Source organism: Oncorhynchus nerka, linkage group LG14, assembly GCF_034236695.1.
Source record: "Oncorhynchus nerka isolate Pitt River linkage group LG14, Oner_Uvic_2.0, whole genome shotgun sequence".
NCBI classification, from domain to species: Eukaryota; Metazoa; Chordata; class Actinopteri; order Salmoniformes; family Salmonidae; genus Oncorhynchus; species Oncorhynchus nerka.
The window spans coordinates 28,573,289-28,597,732 of NC_088409.1; the positions used below are offsets into that span (position 1 = coordinate 28,573,289).

General features: G+C 44.1%; 1 protein-coding gene and 1 pseudogene across 1 annotated transcript; both read right to left on the reverse strand.

Moving 5' to 3' along the window:
- Positions 1 to 15: 15 nt before the first annotated feature.
- LOC115118472 (carboxypeptidase N subunit 2-like) lies at positions 16 to 9,018 on the reverse strand (annotated as a pseudogene).
- A 103-nt stretch (positions 9,019 to 9,121) lies between these two features.
- Positions 9,122 to 11,172, reverse strand: cnfn (cornifelin). The gene is made up of 4 exons (XM_029647088.2): positions 11,065 to 11,172; positions 10,811 to 10,942; positions 10,468 to 10,604; positions 9,122 to 9,800 (listed from the first exon to the last, which is right to left on the reverse strand). The coding sequence occupies exons 2-4, from the start codon at positions 10,938 to 10,940 to the stop codon at positions 9,711 to 9,713; spliced, it is 357 nt and encodes a 118-aa protein (XP_029502948.1). The 5' UTR covers positions 10,941 to 10,942; positions 11,065 to 11,172; the 3' UTR covers positions 9,122 to 9,710.
- Positions 11,173 to 24,444: the final 13,272 nt, after the last annotated feature.

The window sequence follows — 24,444 nt, forward strand, 5'->3', positions numbered from 1 at the left end:
GCAGCAAGAGCGACCTCATTGATGTATACAGAGAAGAGAGTCGCAATGACGGTATCCCATTGGTACCCAGACACAGCTTTTTAAAAATGTAACCTTTGTACACAAAAGGCTGCATAACTCCATGAGCAGATTGTCAGTCTTCAACCCCATACCAGAGAAGTCTATGTTCCCAGCTCTAACATTGCTGATGTTCAAAAGCTCTGGCACTGTGACATTGGTTGAATGCAAACGCATGTAGTTTAGCTTCCGCAAGTTCACACCTTGGAAAGCCCTTGAAGGGAGCTGGTCATTGTAGGAGAGATCCAGTAGTAGTATATGGCTGAGGAATCCCCACTCACATGCTAACGGGGCCAGTTACAGAGATAGAGGGCGGTGAGGGACTCTGGTAGGTCTGTATGGTTATAATGCTGGATGGACGTTAGATTGTTATTGCACAGATCTAGTTTTGTCAGCTTTAGTAAGTGAGTCACAGATTCTGCCACCGCGGAGAAGTTGTTCAGGTATTTCTGCTGTAATATGATTGTAGAGTGAGGAGAAAATAAGTGGAGGGAGCATAATCAGTGAGTTATTATTTAGTGACAGGTTGACAAGTTTCTTGAGGTCCTGAAATACAGAGGAGCTGAGATTTGATATTTATTTCAAGGTCATGTTTAGGCTCTTCAGTTGGATCAGATTTTGGGATGTCTGGTTGTCTATGGTCTCCAGATGGTTATTGTCAATCTGAAGCATCCTGAGGTTTGGAAGATGGTCGAAGGTATTTACATTACATCTTTTAGCCCGGCCATGTTGTCTGACGTGTGCAGCAGGAAAGGGAAAAGGTGAGTAATGTTCTACATCTAGTCTGAACTCTTTCCAATGAGAATCTTGTCCTTTAATTAAAAGCACATTACCATCATTTTAATTAAGTTCCAGGAAATGTTTGCATTGGGAAAATAAATGTGTTATTTTTGTTTCTTCAAATGAGTTAGACTATATTCTCCATAGGTATGCATGCCAATAAGCCAGCTCAATTGGGAAGGGAAAAACACATTTTAGTGACTTTACAATACATTTCTGTGCCATTGATAATTGTTAGTTCTCTTGCGGTTTTATGTTCCTCTTTTCCATTAGGTATTTTCCTTCACCATATCATGATACACCTCAACCTTATGGTGCCATTTTTCTGCTTTACCAAATGAGGAGAGTTACAAACTACACACCAGTCAGAGTTACACTTAAACTGTATATTTTTATTAAGAGCTTTGCAATAGCCCTTTTTGACTTTCAATGATGCGCTATCTCTAATGAACCATTGAAAAGTGAATACAGAAAAGTAAAAATATCTTTTATAGCCAAGATACACCCCGCTCAACTTACATGACGAACCACAGATCTTAGGAACAATTCACAAAGGTGTGAAAGATATTTATAAAACATAGCAGACAGTTACTGCTGTGTCAACAGTTCTCATTGTAAAGACCAGTGTCTGGCCACCTCCTACTCCAAACTGGAACCCGTCTCACCCTGGTACGGTATAGCACAAAAACATTACCTTTACTATCTGGAATGTTCTTTAGGCTTTATTACCCAAAGACATCGTAAATCTCCTCTGTCAGTGCTATCTCATAGAGGCCCATCCTCAGTGGAACACACACACACACAATAGTTAACAGAATACTCTATTCTGTCGAATAAAACAACCATTCCAATGCAATACAAAGATTGTAATCTTACAAGCACTATAACATAATGTTGCAATTTTCCACAACATCCTCATCTCAGACATCTCCCAATGATGTCTTTGTAAATTGGACAAAGATCACAGTTTAGTTTTTAAGTAATTGTTTTTTTGTTGTTATTGTTTTATGGACAGTGATAGTCGAAGATGTAGAGGGGAAGCAGATACAGAGGGAGACAGAGAGGACGGGTTGAGAGGGAATTGTTTCCACATCACCAGGTGTATACAGTGAGAGACAGAATAACAACAAAGAAATCCAGAAAAACGCATGTCAAAAATGTTATAAATTTTAATGAGGAAAATAAGTATTTGACCCCCTCTCAATCAGAAAGATTTCTGGCTCCAAGGTGTTAATTGCAATGATCATGAGAATGGTGAGGAATCAGCCCAGAACTACACGGGAGGATCTTGTCAATGATCTCAAGGCGGCTGGGACCATAGTCACCAAGAAAACAATTGGTAACACACTACGCTGTGAAGGACTGAAATCCTGCAGCGCCCGCAAGGTCCCCCTGCTCAAGAAAGCACATATACATGCCCGTCTGAAGTTTGCCAATGAACATCTGAATGATTCAGAGGACAACTGGGTGAAAGTGCTGTGGTCAGATGAGACTAAAACGGAGCTCTTTGGCATCAACTCAACTTGCCGTGTTTGGAGGAGGAGGAATGCTGCCTATGACCCCAAGAACACCATCCCCACCGTCAAACATGGAGGTGGAAACATTGTGCTTTGGGGGTGTTTTTCTGCTAAGGGGACAGGACAACTTCACCGCATCAAAGGGACGATGGACGGGGCCATGTATCTTCAAATCTTGGGTGAGAACCTCCTTCCCTCAGCCAGGGCATTGAAAATGGGTCGTGAATGGGTATTCCAGCATGACAATGACCCAAAACACACGGCCAAGGCAACAAAGGAGTGGCTCAAGAAGAAGCACATTAAGGTCCTGGAGTGGCCTAGCCAGTCTCCAGAACTTAATCCCATAGAAAATCTGTGGAGGGAGCTAAAGGTTCGAGTTGCCAAACGTCAGCCTCGAAACCTTAATGACTTGGAGAAGATCTGCAAAGAGGAGTGGGACAAAATCCTTCCTGAGATGTGTGCAAACCTGGTGGCCAACTACATGAAACGTCTAACCCCTGTGATTGCCAAAAAGGGTTTTGCCACCAAGTACTAAGTCATGTTTTGCAGAGGGGTCAAATACTTATTTTCCTCATTAAAATGCAAATCATTTTATAACATTTTTGACATGCATTTTTCTGGAATTTTTTGTTGTTATTCTGTCTCTCACTGTTCAAATAAACCTACCATTAAAATTATAGACTGATCATTTCTTTGTCAGTGGGCAAACGTACAAAATCAGCAGGGGATCAAATAGTTTTTTCCCTCACTGTATGTGGTCCAGTGTCTTGGGGGCTAACCATTACACCAGACTGCCACAGTTTTGTGACATGTAATTTTAGTGTGTACCGTATATTGTAATTATAGTTTTTTTTTACTTTTTACTTTATATTTTTATTTCACCTTTATTTAACCAGGTAAGCTAGTTGAGAACAAGTTCTCATTTACAACTGCAACCTGGCCAAGATAAAACGTAGAAGTTCGACACATACAACAACACAGAGTTACACATGGAATGAACAAAACATACAGTCAATAATACAGTAGAAAAAGAAGAAAACAAAGTCTCTATACAGTGAGTGCAAATAAGAACAAATAAGGGAGTTAAGGCAATAAATAGGCCATGGTGGCGAAGTAATTACAATTTGGCAATTAAACACTGGAATGGTAGATGTGCAAAAGATGGATGTGCAAGTAGAGATACTGTGGTGCAAAAGGAGCAAAATAAATAAATACAGTATGGGAATGAGGTAGATAGATGGGCTGTATACAGATGGGCTATGAACAGGTGCAGTGATCTGTGAGCTGCTCTGACAGCTGGTTCTTAAAGCTAGTGAGGGAGATAGGAATCTCCAGCTTCAGTGATTTTTGCAGTTTGTTCCAGTCAGTGGCAGCAGAGAACTGGAAGGAAAGGCGACCAAAGAAGGAATTGGCTTTGGGGGAGACCATTGAGATATACCTGCTGGAGTGTGCTCCAGTTTACAGTCTAGCCAGACACTTGTAGTTATCCACGTATTCTAAGTCAGAGCCGTTCAGAGTAGTGATGCTGGATGTGCGGGCAGGTGCGGGCAATGATCGGTTGAATAGCATGCATTTAGTTTTATTTGCGTTTAAGAGCAGTTGGAGGCAACGGAAGGAGAGTTGTATGGCATTGAAGCTCATCTGGAGGTTACTTAACACAGTGTCCAAAGAAGGGCCAGAAGTATACAGAATGGTGTCGTCTGCGTAGAGGTGGATTAGAGAATCACCAGCAACAAGAGCAACATCATTGATGTATACAGAGAAGAGAGTCGGCCCGAGAATTGAACCCTGTGGCACCCCCATAGAGACTGCCAGAGGTCCGGACAACAGGCCCCCCGATTTGACACACTGAGCTCTATCAGAGAAGTAGTTGGTGAACCAGGCGAGGCAATCATTTGAGAAACAAAGGCTGTTGAGTCTGCCAATAAGAATGTGGTGATTGACAGTCGAAAGCCTTGGCCAGGTCAATGAATACAGCTGCATAGTAATGTCTCTTATCGATGGCGGTTATGATATCGTTAAGGACCTTGAGCGTGGCTGAGGTGCACCCATGACCAGCTCAGAAACCAGATTGCATAGCGGAGAAGGCACGATGTGATTCAAAATGGTCAGTAATCTGTTTGTTAACTTGGCTTTCAACGACCTTAGAGATGCAGGGTAGGATAGAAATAGGTCTGTAGCAGTTTGGGTCTAGAGTGTCTTCCCCTTTGAAGAGGGGGATGACAGCGGCAGCTTTCCAATATTTGGGAATCTCAGATGATACAAAAGAGAGGTTGAACAGGCTAGTAATAGTAATTTAAGAAAGAGAGGGTCCAGATTGTCTAGCCCGGCTGATTTGTCGGGGTCCAGATTTTGCAGCTCTTTCAGAACATCAGCTATCTGGATATGGGTGAAGGAGAAATGGTGGGGGCTTGGGCGGGTTGCTGTGGAGGGTGCCGGGCAGTTGACCGGGGTAGGAGTAGCCAGGTGAAAAGCATGGCCAGCCATAGAGAAATGCTTATTGAAATTCTCAATTATAGTGGATTTGTCAGTTGTAACAGTGTTTCCTAATCTCAGAGCAGTGGGTAGCTGAGATGAGTGGCTCTTATTCTCCATGGACATTACAGTGTCCCAGAACCTTTGAGTTTGTACTGCAGGATGCAAATTTCTGTTAAAAAAAAAACTAGCCTTAGCTTTCCTAACTGTCTGTGTATATTGGTTCCTAACTTCCCTGAAAAGTTGCATATCACGGGGGCTATGCGATGCTAATGCAGAACGCCACAGTTTTTGTGCTGGTCAAAAGACAGACAGGTCTGGAGTGAACCAAGGGCTATATCTATTCCTGGTTCTACATTTTTTGAATGGGGCATGCCTATTTAAGATGGCGAGGAAGGCACTTTTAAAGAATAACCAGGCATCCTCTACTGTCGGGATGAGGTCAAAGTCGTTCCAGGATTTATTTCAGCTTTTGTTTTTTTCATCACAGTCCCAGTTGGTCAGAAGTTTACATACACTCAATTAGTATTTGGGTAGCATTGCCTTTAAATTGTTTAACTTGGGTCAAACGTTTCGGGTAGCCTTCCGCAAGCTTCCCACACTAAGTTGGGTGAATTTTGTCCCATTCCTCCTGACAGAGCTGGTGTAACTGAGTCAGGTTTGTAAGCCTCTTTGCTCGCACTCGCTTTTTCAGTTCTGCACACAAATTTTCTATAGGACTTAGGTCAGGGCTTTGTGATGGCTCTCCAATACCTTGACTTTGTTGTCCACAACTTTGAAGTGTGCTTGGGGTCATTGTCCATTTGGAAGACCCAGCAGTTGCTTCTTCCTTGCTGAGCGGCCTTTCAGGTTATGTCGATTTAGGACTTGTTTTACTGTGGATATAGATACTTTTATACCTGTTTCCTCCAGCATCTTCACAAGGTCCTTTGCTGTTTTCGCACTAAAGTAGGTTCATCTTTTGGAGACAGAACGCGTCTCCTTCCTGAGCGGTAGAACGACTGCGTGGTCCCATGGTGTTTATACTTGATTACTATTGTTTGAATAGATGAACGTAGTACCTTCAGGCATTTGGAAATTGCTCCCAAGTATAAACCAGACTTGTGGAGGTCTACATTTTCTTCTGGAGGAGGTCTTGGCTGATTTCTTTTGATGTTCCCATGATGTCAAGCAAAGAGGCACTGAGTTTGAAGGTAGGCTTGAAATACATCCACAGGTACACCTCCAATTAACTCAAATAATGTCAATTAGCCAATCAGAAGCTTCTAAAGCCATGCCATCATTTTCTGGAATTTTCCAAGCTGTTTAAAGGCACAGTCAACTTAGTGTATGTAAACTTCTGACCCACTGGAATTGTGATACAGTGAATTATAAGTGAAATAATCAGTCTGTAAAACATTGTTGGAAAAATTACTTGTGTCATGCATAAAGTAGATGTCCTAACCGACTTGCTATAGTTTGTAAACAAGACTTGTTTGGTTGAAGAATTTGTTTTAATGACTCCAACCGAAGTGTATTTAAACTTCCAACTTCAACTGTACATGTAGGTAGAGTTATTAAAGTGACAATGGTTTAAAGAGGGGAGGGGGCAATGCAAATAGTCTGGGTAGCTATTTGACTAGATGTCCAGGAGTCTTATGGCTTGGGGGAAGAAGCTGTTTAGAAGCCTCTTGGACCTAGACTTGGCTGTGCGGTAGCAGAGAGTATAGTCTATGACTAGGGTGGCTGGAGTATTTGACCATTTTTAGGGCCTTCTCTGACCCAGCCTTGTGTAGAGGTCCTGGATGGCAGGACACTTGGCCCCAGTGAAGTACTGGGCAGTTCGTACTACCCTCTGCAGTGCCTTGCAGTCGGAGGTCAAGCAGTTGCCATACCAGGCTGTGATGCAACCAGTCAGGATGCTCTCGGGTGCAGTTGTAGAACCTTTTGAGGATCTGAGGACCCATGCCAAATCTTTTCAGTCTCCTGAGGGGGAATATGTTTTGTCGTGCCCTCTTCACAACTGTCTTGGTGTGCTTGAACCATGTTAGTTTGTTGGTGATGTGGACGCCAAGGAACTTGAAGCTCTCAACCTGCTCCACTGCAGCCCCGTTGATGAGAATGGGGGCGTGCTCTATCCTCTTTTTCCTGTAGTCCACAATAATCTCCTTTGTCTTGATCACGTTGAGGGAGAGGTTGTTGTCCTGGCACCACATGGCCAGGTCTCTGATCTCCTCCCTATACGCTGTCTCGTCGTTGCCTATGATCAGCCCTACCACTCTTGTGTCATCGGCAAATTTAATAATGGTGTTGGAGTCGTGCCTGGTCGTACAGTCATGAGTGAACAGGGAGTACAGGAGGGGACTGAGCACGCGCCTCGTCACATTAATTATTAGAATATCACTTACTATTCTGTATTTATATCAGTTTTGTAGTGGTAAAAAAAAAGAAAGGTGATGGGTAACCTATAATATCCGGTGGGCGATGAAGACAAACAAACATTGATATAAACAAAAACGTTTTACATTGTTAGAACTGTATTGTTAGCATGTTGATTGCATTTTAAATAGGCCTATAGGGAAGATAGGCCATGTGGATATGTTCATATTTAAATATATCTCCTTTTTTAAAGTTCTTAACTTGTTCGATAAGATTAGTACATATTTTCTCAGGAGACCCCACATGGGGCCCCACCCCAAGTTTGGGAACCACTGTACGGAACCACCTCTCTCTCTGTCTCTTCTGCTTCCTTCTGCATGCATTGCAGCCTGCCTCAGCCTCACCACTGACGCTTCTATCACACCAACAGCATCATTGCATTTTGGACCAGAATTACACCAGAATAACATTAATTTCCAATGAAACGCTGCGTTTGCCTTGCAGCATTGTGCGTTCGTTCGGTGTGGTGCTATCGAACGTATGCTCAAACTGTATATGTAGACGGTTTGACAGAAATTGGGTGAATGTTGAACTTTTGTTGCATACATATCCAGATGATGCTGCATACTATGGTGTGTTCGAAGCGTGAGAGCTACATCACGGGTCTGTGTCAGTAGCCTACTCTCTGTAAAGAAAAGTTATTGTGAGAATTTAGTAGTCTATTTGTTGCTCAGTTTAGGCACTGTTTGAAGCTGCAATATGTAACTTTTTGGGCCACCCGATCAAATTCACGTAGAAATGTGATTTGTTGTTTTATACACCAGCTTAAAACAGCTGAAAATACAATATTTTTGGTTATGGAAAATATTTTTCACAGTGGTTTACAATTATTCTCTACACTATACTTCCTTGTTTAGTCACATAAACTGAGATTAAGCTAACTATTAGAATTTTAGTAACAAGGAGATGGAGGAGCAATACATTTATGCATATTTCACTTTAACGTTAGCTTCTTACTTCCTCTTAGCTGGCTAAGGAATACTATCCAGAGCCCATCAATGTTACTGCAATATAAGTCTGCTGCCAGCTGACTGATCTATGAACAACTATTTACAAGTTGTGCACTCATTGTCATAGAGTCGACACAACCTAATGTGATCATTGACAGCTGCCTTGAAGGACACGAATAAAAAATGCTTTCTGCTACTAAGATCAGTGAAATGTAGGCTAAACTGACAAGAGTTTAGAGCCGAAATATCCACTAGCAAGCAAGTTGCAGCAATGAAAAATTGAGTGTGTGCACGCTCACGCGAAGGGGGGGGGGGGGGGGATTCTGGCAGGGGAAGATTTTCGGCACAACACCTGCTCTGAGCTGGGGTAGTCCGTTTCATGTCTCAGGCCCTCGGCCTGTGCTGCGTGAGGGCGGAGTTGGCCGTTTGAGGGAGTGGTGAATGTGCTGCTAAAAAGAACAAATCCGAGGGACACAAGCAAACATAACGAACAAACCACTGTTAATGATTCCACTTGTTCACAGAGGCAGGCTGATTAGAACTCTGTCAGATCAAGAAGATAAATAATCCGTCTGAGCTTTGATCGACACTGGAAGCAATATTTAGAAGTTGAACAACTTGCATAATCGACAACTTTCATTAACCTATCATAATCCATCATAACATCATTTGATTATGAGTTATCAAATACTTTTGTTATTTTTAGGTTAAGAGAGTCTATATATAACATTAAAATAAAGCAAAATCATATCTGAAGTCCCATATAATCTTATTGAAAAACCTCCAGTCCCGCTTTACCTGTGCTCTGAGGGCTGTGTCATGTTGGTCCTTTCTGCTACGTTATGAAAGTGTGTCTCTTAATACTTGATTAATGACTGACACGATTTTCACTTTGGTTGTACAGAAAGAGGAAGGACAACTGACCCGAAGTCATGGGACACATTCAATTGATAGTTGCTCTCCATTTATTGTTCTTTATTTACATTGAGAGGGAGAAGAAAACCCAGGGACTCCACTCAAGAATGTGCCAAAAAAAGCTTTGGTAGAAAAGCACATTCTTGACTTTTCTACCCCTGGATTTTCCTCTCCATCTCTATGGAAATGAAAAAAAGTGGAGAACAACTTTATTTTGAATGTGAAAATTGTGCTTTATTGAAATCTGAAACATCTCAGTCAGGTCATTTTCCGACAAGCAAATACACACCATTGGATAATGATAAAAAAACACCACTATATAAAGTACCTCATAGTAGTAAACTATAATGTATAGTTTAAGGTACGGTTCTTTAGTAGTATAATGATATTGTAAGAGTATTGCACAGCCCATAATAAATATAGGATGGACTGGCCACAGTCAAGGCAATACTTCAACAAAGTTGTGTTCAAAGCATAGGATATTCCAACCAGTCTGTGACATCGTACCTGTGACGTCAGCAGGTAAACTGTGTTTTTTTCCCCATGACTGGATGCATGATTGTCATTAAGCCTGTACCTATTCCCCTCATTTAACCAATCAGCCTCTCATCTTCTGCTCCCTGGCCATCTGACAGAGTCCACAGAAAGGCAGGCAGGTCATGACTACCCAGTCATCACACACGGAACCCTGAGTAAAAACATAAAAGATTAACATGTCAAGCATAACATAAACACCATGACAACACTTATAGGTAGGGCCTTGACCACATGACCTGAAAAGTAAAATCTTAGTCAGGTCGCAGTTAGGCTACAAATAGGGTCAGAGTTTTTCTTGGTCGGGTCATGTTGTCAGAAAAAACTCCTGACCCTATTACAGGGGAGTTCTATAAAGGAGGGTGGAGAGAGAACAGGGGGGGGACCCATAAGGTTGACTTGTCTAAACTCTCATTTTGGCTAACTGTAAACTTGCACATCCTTGACTGCATTGTTTTTTAATAGGAATAGCCAACTGATGACTCCTTCAGTCTTCACTACTAGACTAAGGCCAGTATTCAATTAAATCGGAGGTTATAGGCATTGCAGCTCAGGCAATGTTGTTGTGTTCACAGAGATCCCACTAAATGCTACATATATTGTCTCAATTGGATTGCCTTTAAAAAACGCAATGCCTATCAACCCGAGATTGGATTGATTCCCAGCCTTACGCTATATACTATACTCGCTAACATTCAGTTAGAGTGATAAAGGAAATGTTTAAATTACAACTCTTTGAGGAGGCTTAGAATTGTATTTTTCCCATTATATGTAGGTCCTGGACATAGGTTTTGTATTGAGGATGTAGTAGGGTCACTCACAGAGATGCTGTATTTGCTCCGGATGCTTGTCCTCAGGGCGATCAAGGCTCCAGGGAGGAAAGGCACACAGCAACTGTCCCCATTGTCCTGTGCAACTTTACAGCCCAGGATACAGGGCACGAAGATCGCACACAGACCTGGAAGAAAAAAACATTTAAAGTCACACACTGTCTCCACCATTAATTGTTGGTGTGGCCGTTTGAGAGGTCATCACGGTTACATTAGTTGTGCAGAACTCCTGATACCGAATAACCTCACCCAGTCTATGGATTTTTAAACAATGTACTCAACACAATGCAAACATTGTGCATGCATAACTTTACACACACAGAGGGGGACTCACAGATGCCGCAGTCATCGCAGCAGTCACAAACGTTGGAGCTCCAATCTGAGGACCCAGAGGAGGTCACGGTGTAGTTGTTGATGGTGACCTGAGGCTGGGAGCTGATCACCATCTCACTCTGATAAGCCATTACTATCAGGGAGAAGAAGAAGACATTTGGACAAAGTTCTACATCCGTTTACATCTCCACTGATACCATTCAATATTCATATTCAAGCCGACTAGAGTCCCAAAGGTTATCTCCTGCCACTTACCTGCTGGTGCTCAGTCCCTGTCAGTCTCCACTGGGGCCTTAGATATCCTGGGTGAGCTTTGGGAAAAGCTGTGAATGGGAGCACCACGGGGCCCTTTGCTCTTATACCCATGGTGACATCATCATATGGTGACAATGCCATTTCCATGAAATATGGCAAGACTAAGAGTACCTGCGTTCTGCCCACCCATTTGGAACTGTCGGAACACCTCATAGAGAGAAATGTCAAATGTTTGGTTTCTGGGCGTAGAAGTTTCAGTCCTTTCAACCTCTTTATTTGGTTGTTATCAGTATGGTAAATGGGCCAAAGCAGGAACATAGTGCGTCACCTTGTACTTCAGCCACTCAGGTGTGTGCATGTGTGTGTTTAATGATGAATGTACAAGCCTAGGTTCGTGTTGTTTACACTCTCTTAAAAAATACATAGACTGGGTGAGTATAATCAAGACCAGCAATTCTGTACATCTAATGCAAGAGCGATGGCCATTAACAGACCCAACGGCCCCATCCAATATCAGAAATTGAACAAATTATCAGGGCAACAACACTACTGACAGGGCATTTTGGGGGGCCCTAAGGGAGATTTGGTTGGGGGGCCACCCACATCGCGGCAAAACATTTTAGTGGCTCCCCTCTTGATGACGGAGAGACAAATGTATGTTTATTTCTTGCAATTCCACACATTTTGCCATGGGGGGGAAGATAATTGTTTTGCAATTTTGTAACAAAATTCATGCAATTGTCTCATGGGGCAGAGGTTTAAAAAATTCTGTTTTACAGGTAATTTCATGCAATTCTACCCATTTTGGCATGGGGTGGAGAGACATTTTTACAGTTTTAAAGAGAATTTGCTGCAATTCTACACATTTTGCCATACTTATGCCAAATTAATATGATATCTGAGTGAGAATGATAGAACATATATGGGGTCTCCCTGGCTATTGACATTTGTGTGGTAGCTGTCAAGAAAACAATCATCTTCACAATTAAATCTCATACTACCCACTGAGGTCATTTTGACCAGGAGGCATATTTTTTTTTCATAGCCCATTCAGTTCTTCAAAATATTCATGACTTTGTCAATCAATTTATCAATCGATTAGGCCTACTTCTAGGATGCCTTTTAAATTCAGAAAGGATGTTCACGAAATGTCCATTTGATACCGTTCTGTTTTCTCAATGAAATTCAAATCAGCATTGGAAAAAGGCGCAAGTTTACATTTGTTCAGCCTGAGCGAGTCTGACCACAAGTCGGAGACCACTATGATGACACACCAAATCGGTTTGATGGATTGCGGGAAAAGAGCAGGAATAGGCTTGTAGGCTACAGTCCAAGCTACTGTATGTCTTCCAATGGTGCAACTGCTGTTGGTATCCAAAGATTATCCAACTTGAATAAACGCTTGGAGGTAAAAGACGACAGCAGTGGTGTAGCCACGGGCGATACGGATATCGCTTATTGATATCTACATAGCTCATTGATGTGAATCACACTTCTGCTCTCATTTAGCTTATTGCACTTTACAGTTTGTGGTTGTTGTGGATGACTTTTCACAAATGTAGACTATATGTGTATTTTAATGGTTGAATTGAAGAAGTTTAAACTGCCTATCAAGCTTGTGTTTGCGACCAGTGGAGAGTCAGTGAACAATAAGCTCTTACAGCAGCTGCCTAGTGCGAACCCCAGTCTTTGGAAAAGGGAGGGAGTTCCTGGTATTGTGCTCCATACTGTCAAAAATTACTTTAATTTAAGAAGACCACGAGTGGGGTTTTTATTGCTTAATCTACAGTAATTCGTGCTGATAAAAAAAAAACATGTCATAGGCCTACACTGTAAAAACAGAAAGACTTAAAACACCATGATTGTGTAGTGAAAGTAGTTTACCCAGGCCCTGCAGCGCCTAGCTCCTCTCCCATTCCCCAGGCGCTCTCATGTGTTGACTTCTGTAACCGTAAAAGCCTTGGTTTCATGTATGTTAACATTAGAAGCCTCCTACCTAAGTTTATTTTATTCACTGCCTTAGCACACTCTGCCAACCCGGATGTCCTAGCCGTGTCTGAATCCTGGCTTAGGAAGGCCCCCAAAAATCGCTAAATTTCCATCTCTAACTATAACATTTTCCGACAAGATAGAACTGCCAAAGGGGGCGGAGTTGCAATTTACTGCAGAGATGGCCTGCAGAGTTCGGTCATACTATCCAGGTCAGTGCCCCAAAAATTCAAGCTTCTACTTCTAAAAATCCACCTTTCCAGAAACAAGTCTCTCACCGTTGCCGCTTGTTATAGACCACCTTCTGCCCCCAGCTGTGCCCTGGACACCATATGTCAATTGATTGCCCCCCCCCCCCCCATCAATCTTCTGAGCTCGTACTGTTAGGTGACCTAATCTGGGACATGCTTCACACCCCGGCCGTCCTACAATATAAGCTAGATGCCCTCAATCTCACACAAATTATCAATGAACCTACCAGGTACAACCCCAAATCCGTAAACACGGGCACCCTCATAGATATCATCCTGACCAACCTGCCCTCTAAATACACCTCTGCTGTCTTCAAGCAGGATCTTGGCGATCACTGCCTCATTGTCTGCCTCTGTAATGGGTCTGTGGACAAACGACCACCCTCATCACTGTCAAACACTCCCTAAAACACTTCAGCGAGCAGGCCTTTCTAATCGACATGGCCCGGGTATCCTGGAAGGATATTGACCTCATTCCGTCAGAAGAGGATGCCTGGTTATTCTTTAAAAGTGCTTTCCTCACCATCTTAAATAAGCATGACCCATTTAAAAAATGTAGAAACAGAAACAGATATAGCCCTTGGTTCACTCCAGACCTGACTGCCCTTGACCAGCACAAAAACATCCTGTGGCGTATTGCATTAGCATCGAATGGCCCGCGCGATATGCAACTTTTCAGGGAAGTTAGGAACCAATATACACAGGCAGTTAGGAAAGCAAAGGCTAGATTTTTCAAACAGAAATTTGCATCCTGTAGCACAAACTCCAAAAAGTTTTGGGCCACTGTAAAGTCCATGGAGAATAAGGGCACCTCCTCCCAGCTGCCCAATGCACTGAGGCTAGGAAACACTGTCACCACCGATAAATCCACGATAACTGAGAATTTCAATAACCATTTTTCTATGGCTGGCTGTGCTTTCCACCTGGCTACCCCTACCCTGGTCAACAGCCCTGCACCCCCACAGCAACTTGTCCAAACCTCGCCCATTTCTCTTTCACCCAAATCCAGATAGCTGATGTTCTGAAAGAGTTGCAAAATCTGGACCCCGACAAATCAGCTGGGCTAGACAATCTGGACCCTCTCTTTCTAAAATGATAAGCTGCAATTGTTGCAACCCTTATTACTAGCCTGTTCAACCTCTCTTTCGTATTGTCTGAGATCCCCAAAGAATGGAAAGCTGCTGTGGTCAACCCCTCTTCAAATGGGGAGACACTCTAGACCCAAACCGTTACAGACCTATATCTATCCTACCCTGCCTTTCTAAGGTCTTTGAAAGCTAAGATAACAAACAGATCACCGACCATTTCGAATCCCACCGTAACTTCTCCGCTATGCAATCTGGTTTCCGAGCTGGTCATGGGTGCACCTCAGCCACGCTCAAGGTCCTAAACAATATCATAACCGCCATCAATAAAGACAATACTGTGTAGCTGTATTCATCGACCTAGCCAAGGCTTTAGACTCTGTCAATCACCACATTCTTATTGGCAGACTCAACAGCCTTGGTTTCTCAAATGACTGCCTTGCCTGGTTCACCAACTACTTCTCAGACAGAGTTCAGTGTGTCAAATCAGAGGGTCTGTTGTACAGACCTCTGGCAGTCTATGGGGGTGCCACAGGGTTCAATTCTCGGGCTGACTCTTTTCTCTGTATACATCAATGATGTCGCTCTTGCTGCTGGTGATTCTCTGATCCACTTCTACGCAGACGACGCCATTCTGTATACTTCTGGCCCTTCTTTGGACACTGTGCTAACTAACCTCCAGACAAGCTTCAATGGCATACAACTCTCCTTCTGTGGCCTCCAACTGCTCTTAAATGCAAGTCTAATTAAATGCATGCTCTTCAACCGATCACTGCCCCACCTGCCCGCCCATCCAGTATCACTACTCTGGACGGTCTGACTTAAAACATGTGGACAACTACACATACCTAAGTGTCTGGTGAGACTGTAAACTCTCCTTCCAGACTCACACTACGCATCTCCAATCCAAAATGAAATCTAGAATCGGCTTTCTATTTCACAACAAAGCAACCTTCACTCATGCTGCCAAACATACCCTTGTAAAACTGACTATCCTACCGATCCTCGACTTCGGCGATGTCATATACAAAATAGCCTCCAACATTCTACTCAGCAAATTGGATGTAGTCTATCACAGTAGAATCCGTTTTGTCACCAAAGCCCCATATACTACCCACCACTGTGACCTGTATGCTCTCGTTGGCTGGCCCTCAATTCATATTCGTCGCCAAACCCACTGGCTCCAGGTCATCTATAAGTCTTTGCTAGGTAAAGCCCCAGATCACTGGTCCCCATGGCAGCACCCACCCGTAGCATGCACTCCAGCAGGTATATTTCACTGGTCACCCCCAAAGTCAATTCCTACTTTGGCCGCCTTTCCTTCCAGTTCTCTGCTGCCAATGACTGGAACAAATTGCAAAAGTCACTGAAGCTGGAGACTCATATCTCCATCACTAACTTTAAGCATCAGCTGTCAGAGCAGCTCACAGTTCATTGCACCTGAACATAGCCCATCGGTAAATAGCCCATCCAACTACCTCATCCCCATATTGTTATTTATTTTTTGCTTCTTTGCACCCCAGTATCTCTACTTGCACCCCCTTTTCCTCCAAACATAACGATGGTCATTATGGCCAAACAGTTCTATTTTTGTTTCATCAGACCAGAGGACATTTCTCCAAAAAGTACGATCTTTGTCCTCATGTGCAGTTGAAAACCATAGTCTGGCTTTTTTATGGCGGTTTTGGAGCAGTGGCTTCTTCCTTGCTGAGCGGCCTTTCGGGTTATGTCGATATAGGACTTGTTTTACTGTGGATATAGATTATTTTGTACCTGTTTCCTCCAGCATCTTCACAAGGTCCTTTGCTGTTGTTCTGGGATTGATTTGCACTTTTCGCACCAAAGTACATTCATCTCTAGGAGACAGAACGCATCTCCTTCCTGAGCGGTATGACGGGTGCATGGTTCCATGGTACTTGCGTACTATTGTTTGTACAGATGAACGTGGTACCTTCAGGCGTTTGGAAATTGCTGCCAAGGATGAACCGTATTCGTATTACCCTCTGTAGTGCCTTGCGGTCGGAGGCCAAGCAGTTGCCATACCAGGCAGTGATGCAACCAGTCAGGATGCTCTCGATGGTGCAGTTGTAGAACCTTTTGAGGATCTGAGGACCCATGCCAAATATTTCAAGCTGTTTAAAGTCACAGTCAACTTAGTGTATGTAAACTTCTGACCCACTGGAATTGTGATACAGTGAATTATAAGTGAAATAATTAGTCTGTAAACAATTGTTTGAAAAATTACTTGTGTCATGCACAAAGTAGATGTCCTAACCGACTTGCCAAAACTATAGTTTGTTAACAAGTGGAGTGGTTGAAAAACGAGTTTTAATGACACCAACCTAAGTGTATGTAAAATTCCAACTTCAACCGTAAGTGTTAGGATACAGAGAAATTAAATTAAGTACTCTATATCACCCAAAGTGGTTCTTCAATCTGAATCTTCGTGTTTTTAAGAGAGTAGTTGGAAAACACGTTTTTGTGTTTCTGTGCATGTAAAAATCTGTGTCAAAACACAAAAAGAATGCTTTGGCATACTGTGTCACTCATAGAATCAAATGGTGAAATACAAATAGTTTACTGCTATCTATTGATTGATACTGATTTTTTTATAAATATTTTACACCAAAAAATCTAAAAAGATTTAGATACATATCTGTTATATTTTCCCACAATTTTCAAAAATATGTTCACACTTTAAAGGACACTGGGAACTAAACCATTTTCCAAGGGTAGTCTAATTGCTGTGTATGCTACAGTTCACAGGCCCATTGTGAGATTACATACTACGTTACAATCAAATTGTAGTTGATATGTGCATTTCGAAATGTGTTTTATTGCATATCCCGCTCCTACAGATAGTGTGGTCAAAGCCATTACTAACTGAAATTGGGATTATGTCCCTTGCTCAAGGACACAACCATTTTTCTGCACCAGGATGCGAACCATCCACCTTCCGGCTACTGGACCATCTTTCTAACCTCAATTATATTTTCCACCCCAAATGTGTAGAGAAGGGTAACATTATGAAGAGGAAGTGAGACATGGCACTCCCTCATTTTATTTCTGGTTCTAAGGAAGTCAATGAGCTAAGCCAAAGAGATGGATAGAGGCCTCTAGTGGCCAAAAGGCAGATTAGCATGAGCAGTGTCATCAATAGCAGTGCGTGGGTAAAATCATTAGGGAAGCCAAGCTAGAAAAAAAATCCATATTACAATCTGTGTGTTGCAATAATTGCGTTGTTTGCCCTATAACCCGTTAGTTCATATGCCTTTCCACCGTGTTATATAGGCCTAAGGACGAGACAATAAGACACTGTGGCAGAATAATTTCAACCAGAGAGCAACATCTGTCCGGTGAAGTCCACAAAGTATATTGCATTTAACAAACCGTTACACGGCCTACAGCATGGTCAAGCAAGTTAATGTTTCCGACATTTTCAGACTGCTAAACAACTATTGATTTAAAACCACAGAGAGTTACCGTAAATCGCAAAGGATCTGCCTACATTATTCCAGCACCATTTCAACTTCAACATTTAAACATCAAATCACCTACAGTATGCAAAAGATAGTGGGGGTGCAAGTAGAAAAAAACATGTTGACTCACCCTACTGGTAGAGAAACGCCAATGTCATCCTCCTCTCTTTCATGTTAACGAAACGGTCTATGACTGTCATACAGTACACGCTTTTAGTTTTTGTTGTTCTAGGCTACCGAGTTAAAATGCTTCCTTGCTTCCATAAATTGCTTTTATTATCAAAAATGAGCCAGCTAATCAACATTAGCCTACTACATCTAGCTAGCCTACATGTTGAACTTCCATCCACTCAGGCCAGGGGTGAAATGTATGAATTTACAGTTGGATCAGAATCACCATTATAATCATTGGCCAGTATGGAGAATTAAGTAAAATCACAAGTCCAAATCCCTATCTCCATCCATGTCCCCAAAAAATTAAATGGGCCAAATTTAGCTAGCTAGCTAGCCACCAGAGAACAACGACAAAAGGAGATGCAACAATTCAAGTTCTGTCAGTAACGTTTTGCTTTTGATGTGATTGTTGGGTTGGAGCGAGCGGTCGCATCTGCACTCGGTCCGCAGGAGACACTGCTAGCTAGCCAACAGCTAGCCAACGTCTTCCGAACAGAACTTCCGCACTCAACAATCCGGTCGCATTTCGCTTCGCTCCACAGGTAGTATCACATTTTTCATTTCATTTCATTACAGTACAACGGCTTGATTTGTTTGATCGTAGCTAGCTACATAGCTAGCTACATAGCCGTCTTTGTATCAAAGATAATTGTGTAGTCTTGAGCGATTTCCTAGGTTAGCTAGCCAGCTATTGTCGTTCTTTTAACGCAACGTAACGTAATCAACACTGCTAGCTAGCCAGCTAGCCCCGAATAGCAGCACAGTAGCACAGTAGAAACTATTACACTCAACGGAACGACTTGATTAGTGTAGTGTCAACAACGCAGACACTGCCAGCTAGCCTACATAGTCAACAACGCAGCCTCTGCCAGCTAGCCTACTTCAGCAGTACTGTATCATTTTAATCATTTTAGTCAATAAGATTCTTGCTACGTAAGCTTAACTTTCTGAACACTCGAGACGTGTAGTCCACTTGTCATTCCAATCTCCTTTGCATTAGCGTAGCCTCTTGTGTAGCCTGTCAACTATGTGTCTGTCTATCCCTGTTCTCTCCTCTCTGCACAGACCATACAAACGCTCCACACCGCGTGGCCGCGGCCACCCTAATCTGGTGGTCCCAGCGCGCACGACCCACGTGGAGTTCCAGGTCTCCGGTAGCCTCTGGAACTGCCGATCTGCGGCCAACAAGGCAGAGTTCATCTCAGCCTATGCCTCCCTCCAGTCCCTCGACTTCTTGGCACTGACGGAAACATGGATCACCACAGACAACACTGCTACTCCTACTGCTCTCTCTTCGTCTGCCCACGTGTTCTCGCACACCCCGAGAGCTTCTGGTCAGCGGGGTGGTGGCACCGGGATCCTCATCTCTCCCAAGTGGTCATTCTCTCTTTCTCCCCTTACCCATCTGTCTATCGCCTCCTTTGAATTCCATGCTGTCACAGTTACCAGCCCTTTCAAGCTTAACATCCTTATCATTTATCGCCCTCCAGGTTCCCTCGGAGAGTTCATCAATGTGCTTGATGCCTTGATAAGCTCCTTTCCTGAGGACGGCTCACCTCTCACAGTTCTGGGCGACTTTAACCTCCCCACGTCTACCTTTGACTCATTCCTCTCTGCCTCCTTCTTTCCACTCCTCTCCTCTTTTGACCTCACCCTCTCACCTTCCCCCCCAAGGCTGGAAATACGCTCGACCTCATCTTTACTAGATGCTGTTCTTCCACTAACCTCATTGCAACTCCCCTCCAAGTCTCCGACCACTACCTTGTATCCTTTTCCCTCTCGCTCTCATCCAACACTTCCCACACTGCCCCTACTCGGATGGTATCGCTGTCCCAACCTTCGCTCTCTCTCCCCCGCTACTCTCTCCTCTTCCATCCTATCATCTCTTCCCTCTACTCAAACCTTCTCCAACCTATCTCCTGATTCTGCCTCCTCAACCCTCCTCTCCTCCCTTTCTGCATCCTTTGACTCTCTATGTCCCCTATCCTCCAGGCCGGCTCGGTCCTCCCCTCCCGCTCCGTGGCTCGACGACTCATTGCGAGCTCACAGAACAGGGCTCCGGGCAGCCGAGCGGAAATGGAGGAAAACTCGCCTCCCTGCGGACCTGACATCCTTTCACTCCCTCCTCTCTACATTTTCCTCTTCTCTCTCTGCTGCTAAAGCCACTTTCTACCACTCTAAATTCCAAGCATCTGCCTCTAACCCTAGGAAGCTCTTTGCAACCTTCTCCTCCCTCCTGAATCCTCCTCCCCCTCCCCCTCCTCCCTCTCTGCAGATGACTTCGTCAACCATTTTGAAAAGAAGGTCGACGACATCCGATCCTCGTTTGCTAAGTCAAACGACACCGCTGGTTCTGCTCACACTGCCCTACCCTGTGCTCTGACCTCTTTCTCCCCTCTCTCTCCAGATGAAATATTGCGTCTTGTGACGGCCGGCCGCCCAACAACCTGCCCGCTTGACCCTATCCCCTCCTCTCTTCTCCAGACCATTTCCGGAGACCTTCTCCCTTACCTCACCTCGCTCATCAACTCATCCCTGACCGCTGGCTACGTCCCTTCCGTCTTCAAGAGAGCGAGAGTTGCACCCCTTCTGAAAAAACCTACACTCGATCCCTCCGATGTCAACAACTACAGACCAGTATCCCTTCTTTCTTTTCTCTCCAAAACTCTTGAACGTGCCGTCCTTGGCCAGCTCTCCCGCTATCTCTCTCAGAATGACCTTCTTGATCCTAATCAGTCAGGTTTCAAGACTAGTCATTCAACTGAGACTGCTCTTCTCTGTATCACGGAGGCGCTCCGCACTGCTAAAGCTAACTCTCTCTCCTCTGCTCTCATCCTTCTAGACCTATCGGCTGCCTTCGATACTGTGAACCATCAGATCCTCCTCTCCACCCTCTCCGAGTTGGGCATCTCCGGCGCGGCCCACGCTTGGATTGCGTCCTACCTGACAGGTCGCTCCTACCAGGTGGCGTGGCGAGAATCCGTCTCCACACCACGTGCTCTCACCACTGGTGTCCCCCAGGGCTCTGTTCTAGGCCCTTTCCTATTCTCGCTATACACCAAGTCACTTGGCTCTGTCATAACCTCACATGGTCTCTCCTATCATTGCTATGCAGACGACACACAATTAATCTTCTCCTTTCCCCCTTCTGATGACCAGGTGGCGAATCGCATCTCTGCATGTCTGGCAGACATATCAGTGTGGATGACGGATCACCACCTCAAGCTGAACCTCGGCAAGACGGAGCTGCTCTTCCTCCCGGGGAAGGACTGCCCGTTCCATGATCTCGCCATCACGGTTGACAACTCCATTGTGTCCTCCTCCCAGAGCGCTAAGAACCTTGGCGTGATCCTGAACAACACCCTGTCGTTCTCAACTAACATCAAGGCGGTGGCCCGTTCCTGTAGGTTCATGCTCTACAACATCCGCAGAGTACGACCCTGCCTCACACAGGAAGCGGCGCAGGTCCTAATCCAGGCACTCGTCATCTCCCGTCTGGATTACTGCAACTCACTGTTGGCTGGGCTCCCTGCCTGTGCCATTAAACCCCTACAACTCATCCAAAACGCCGCAGCCCGTCTGGTGTTCAACCTTCCCAAGTTCTCTCACGTCACCCCGCTCCTCCGCTCTCTCCACTGGCTTCCAGTTGAAGCTCGCATCCGCTACAAGACCATGGTGCTTGCCTACTGAGCTGTGAGGGGAACGGCACCTCAGTACCTCCAGGCTCTGATCAGGCCCTACACCCAAACAAGGGCACTGCGTTCATCCACCTCTGGCCTGCTCGCCTCCCTACCACTGAGGAAGTACAGTTCCCGCTCAGCCCAGTCAAAACTGTTCGCTGCTCTGGCCCCCCAATGGTGGAACAAACTCCCTCACGACGCCAGGACAGCGGAGTCAATCACCACCTTCCGGAGACACCTGAAACCCCACCTCTTTAAGGAATACCTAGGATAGGATAAAGTAACCCCCCCCCTTAAAAGATTTAGATGCACTACTGTTCCACTGGATGTCATAAGGTGAATGCACCAATTTGTAAGTCGCTCTGGATAAGAGCGTCTGCTAAATGACTTAAATGTAAAAATGTAAATGATTGGCCTGAACCCTAATCCAACCTGGCTATTCTTGACACTTTTGTTTTGATGCTCACTCAGTTTAGCGCAACGCTAATTGGCTGTGCTTTTTTTTAATCAAAGGAGGCCAAATGCTCGGTGGCTTCCATTGTATTCAATGGAAGGGCAGCCAAAATATCATGCTCTTTTTGACCAGACAGCATTAGATACAATGCCTTCGGAAAGTATTCAGACCCCTTTACTTTTCCACAGTTTGTTAGGTTACAGCCTTATTCTAAAATGTACTCAATAGTGTTTTTCCCTCATCAATCTATGCACTATACCCCATAATGACAAAGCAAGAAAATATTTTTTAGAAATGTTGGCAATTTTTTTATATTTTTAATATCACATTTACATAAGGATTCAGACCCTTTACTCAGTACTTTGTTGAAGTACCTTTGGCAGAAATTATAGCCTCGAGTCTTCTTGGGTATGACGCTACAAGCTTGGCACACCTATATTTGGGGAGTCTCTCCCATTCTTCTCTGCAGCTCGTCTCAAGCTCTGAGCTACTCAAGGTCATTCAGAAACTTGTCCCGAAGCCAGTCCTGCGTTGTCTTGGCTGTGTGCTTAGGGTCATTGTCCTGCTGAAAGGTGAACCTTCACCCCAGTCAGGTCCTGAGCGCTCTGGAGCAGGTTCTCATCAAGGATCTCTCTGTACTTTACTCCATTCATATTTCCCTCAATCCTGACTAGTCTCCCAGTCCCTGCCGCTGAAAAACATCCCCACAGCATGATGCTGCCACCACCATGCTGGGGATGGTGCCAGGTTTCCTCCAGATGCAACGCTTGGCATTCAGGTCAAAGAGTTCAAACTTGGTTTCAACAGACCAGAGAATCTTGTTTATCATTATCTGAGAGTCCTTTAGGTGCCTTTAGGCAAACTCCAAGCGGGCTGTCTTGTACCTTTTACTGAGGAGTGGCTTCTGTCTGGCCACTCTACCATAAAGGCCTGATTGGCGGAGTGCTGCAGAGATGGTTGTCATTCTGGAAGGTTCTCCCATCTCCACAGAGAAGCTCTAGAACTCTGTCAGAATGACCATCGGGTTCTTGGTCAGAGATGTACCCTTCCCCAGATCTGTGCCATCGACACAATCCTGTCTCGGAGCTCTACGGACAATTCCTTCAACCTCATGGCTTGGTTTTTGCTCTGACATGAACTGTCAACTGTGGGACCTTATATAGACAGGTGTGTACCTTTCCAAATTATGTCCAATCAATTGAATTTACTGCAGGTGGACTCCAATTAAGTTGAATAAACATCTCAAGGATGATCAATGGAAACAGGAGTCACTTGAGCTCAATTTCGAGTCTCATAACAAAGTCTCTGACTACCTATGTAAATAAGGTATTAGTATTTTTATTTAATACATTTCAGAATAATAATTTAACAAATTGTGGAAAAAGTCAAGGGGCGGGGTAATTCAAAGAATTCACATTGACAATGTTTTGTGTTTCTTTTTTTTATACAGAGTTCACCTTGAAGCATGTCCCCTGGAAGGCACAACTGGAGCTGACACCTCTGATAAAGGCTGGCCTGACTATTTCACTATATGTGTGGTCACTGGAGCTTAAAAAGGCGATACGGAACACAGTGGATCTCACAAAACCTCAATTTCATCACCTGAGGGGTATGTTGCTGTCTGCAGTTGTTGACGAAGCACTGCAGTGTGCAACATATCCTGAAAAGTATCATAAAATTCTAATGGCAAATGCCATAATCTTGAAATGGCCACACCTGAAGGCCAAATGGGGTTCACCCACCATGGTGTGGTTTATGTGCATTACGGACAAACTAAAGAACAGACGGTGAGGCATAGTCCTGCGTTTTAGGAGAAGAGCAGCAGTGGGTGAGATCCCAGACATCAAAAGCAAAAAGGAGGACTGACACTCGGAGCTTGGAGCCACCGCCATGCCAGGTCCCATCTGATGCAGTGTCACCAATGAAAGAAGAAATGAGAAAGATAGAGGCCAAAGGGATTTGAACAAGCTAACAAGTATTCTTGAGGAAACATTCACACAAAGGAGATAGTTACTTAACACGTGAAAATAAAGATGAAATACTGGAGGAACACCCCTTTTAATTGAAGACTTGGAGCTACTCACTAACTCAACATTTGATCTCAGATACTTTCACAGACATGCTGGCGCTCTGGCGGTGAAGTTATTGGATATGGGTGGAGCCAAATTATAAAGAATGGAGTGCAACCCACAGCAAAGGATCAATTCAAAGCGAGCAGTTCTCAAAGACATTGTGGAGAGAATGAACAATGCCTTGGATGAAGACATA

Excerpts from the sequence above, each read along its gene's own strand:
- cnfn (XM_029647088.2), bottom strand. The coding sequence starts at position 10,940 with ATGGCTTATCAGAGTGAGATGGTGATCAGCTCCCAGCCTCAGGTCACC. Across the intron at positions 10,605-10,810 it reads CTGCGATGACTGCGGCATCT|GTCTGTGTGCGATCTTCGTG; the intron begins GTGAGTCCCCCT and ends TTTTTCTTCCAG. Across the intron at positions 9,801-10,467 it reads GGAGCAAATACAGCATCTCT|GGTTCCGTGTGTGATGACTG; the intron begins GTGAGTGACCCT and ends GTTTTTACTCAG.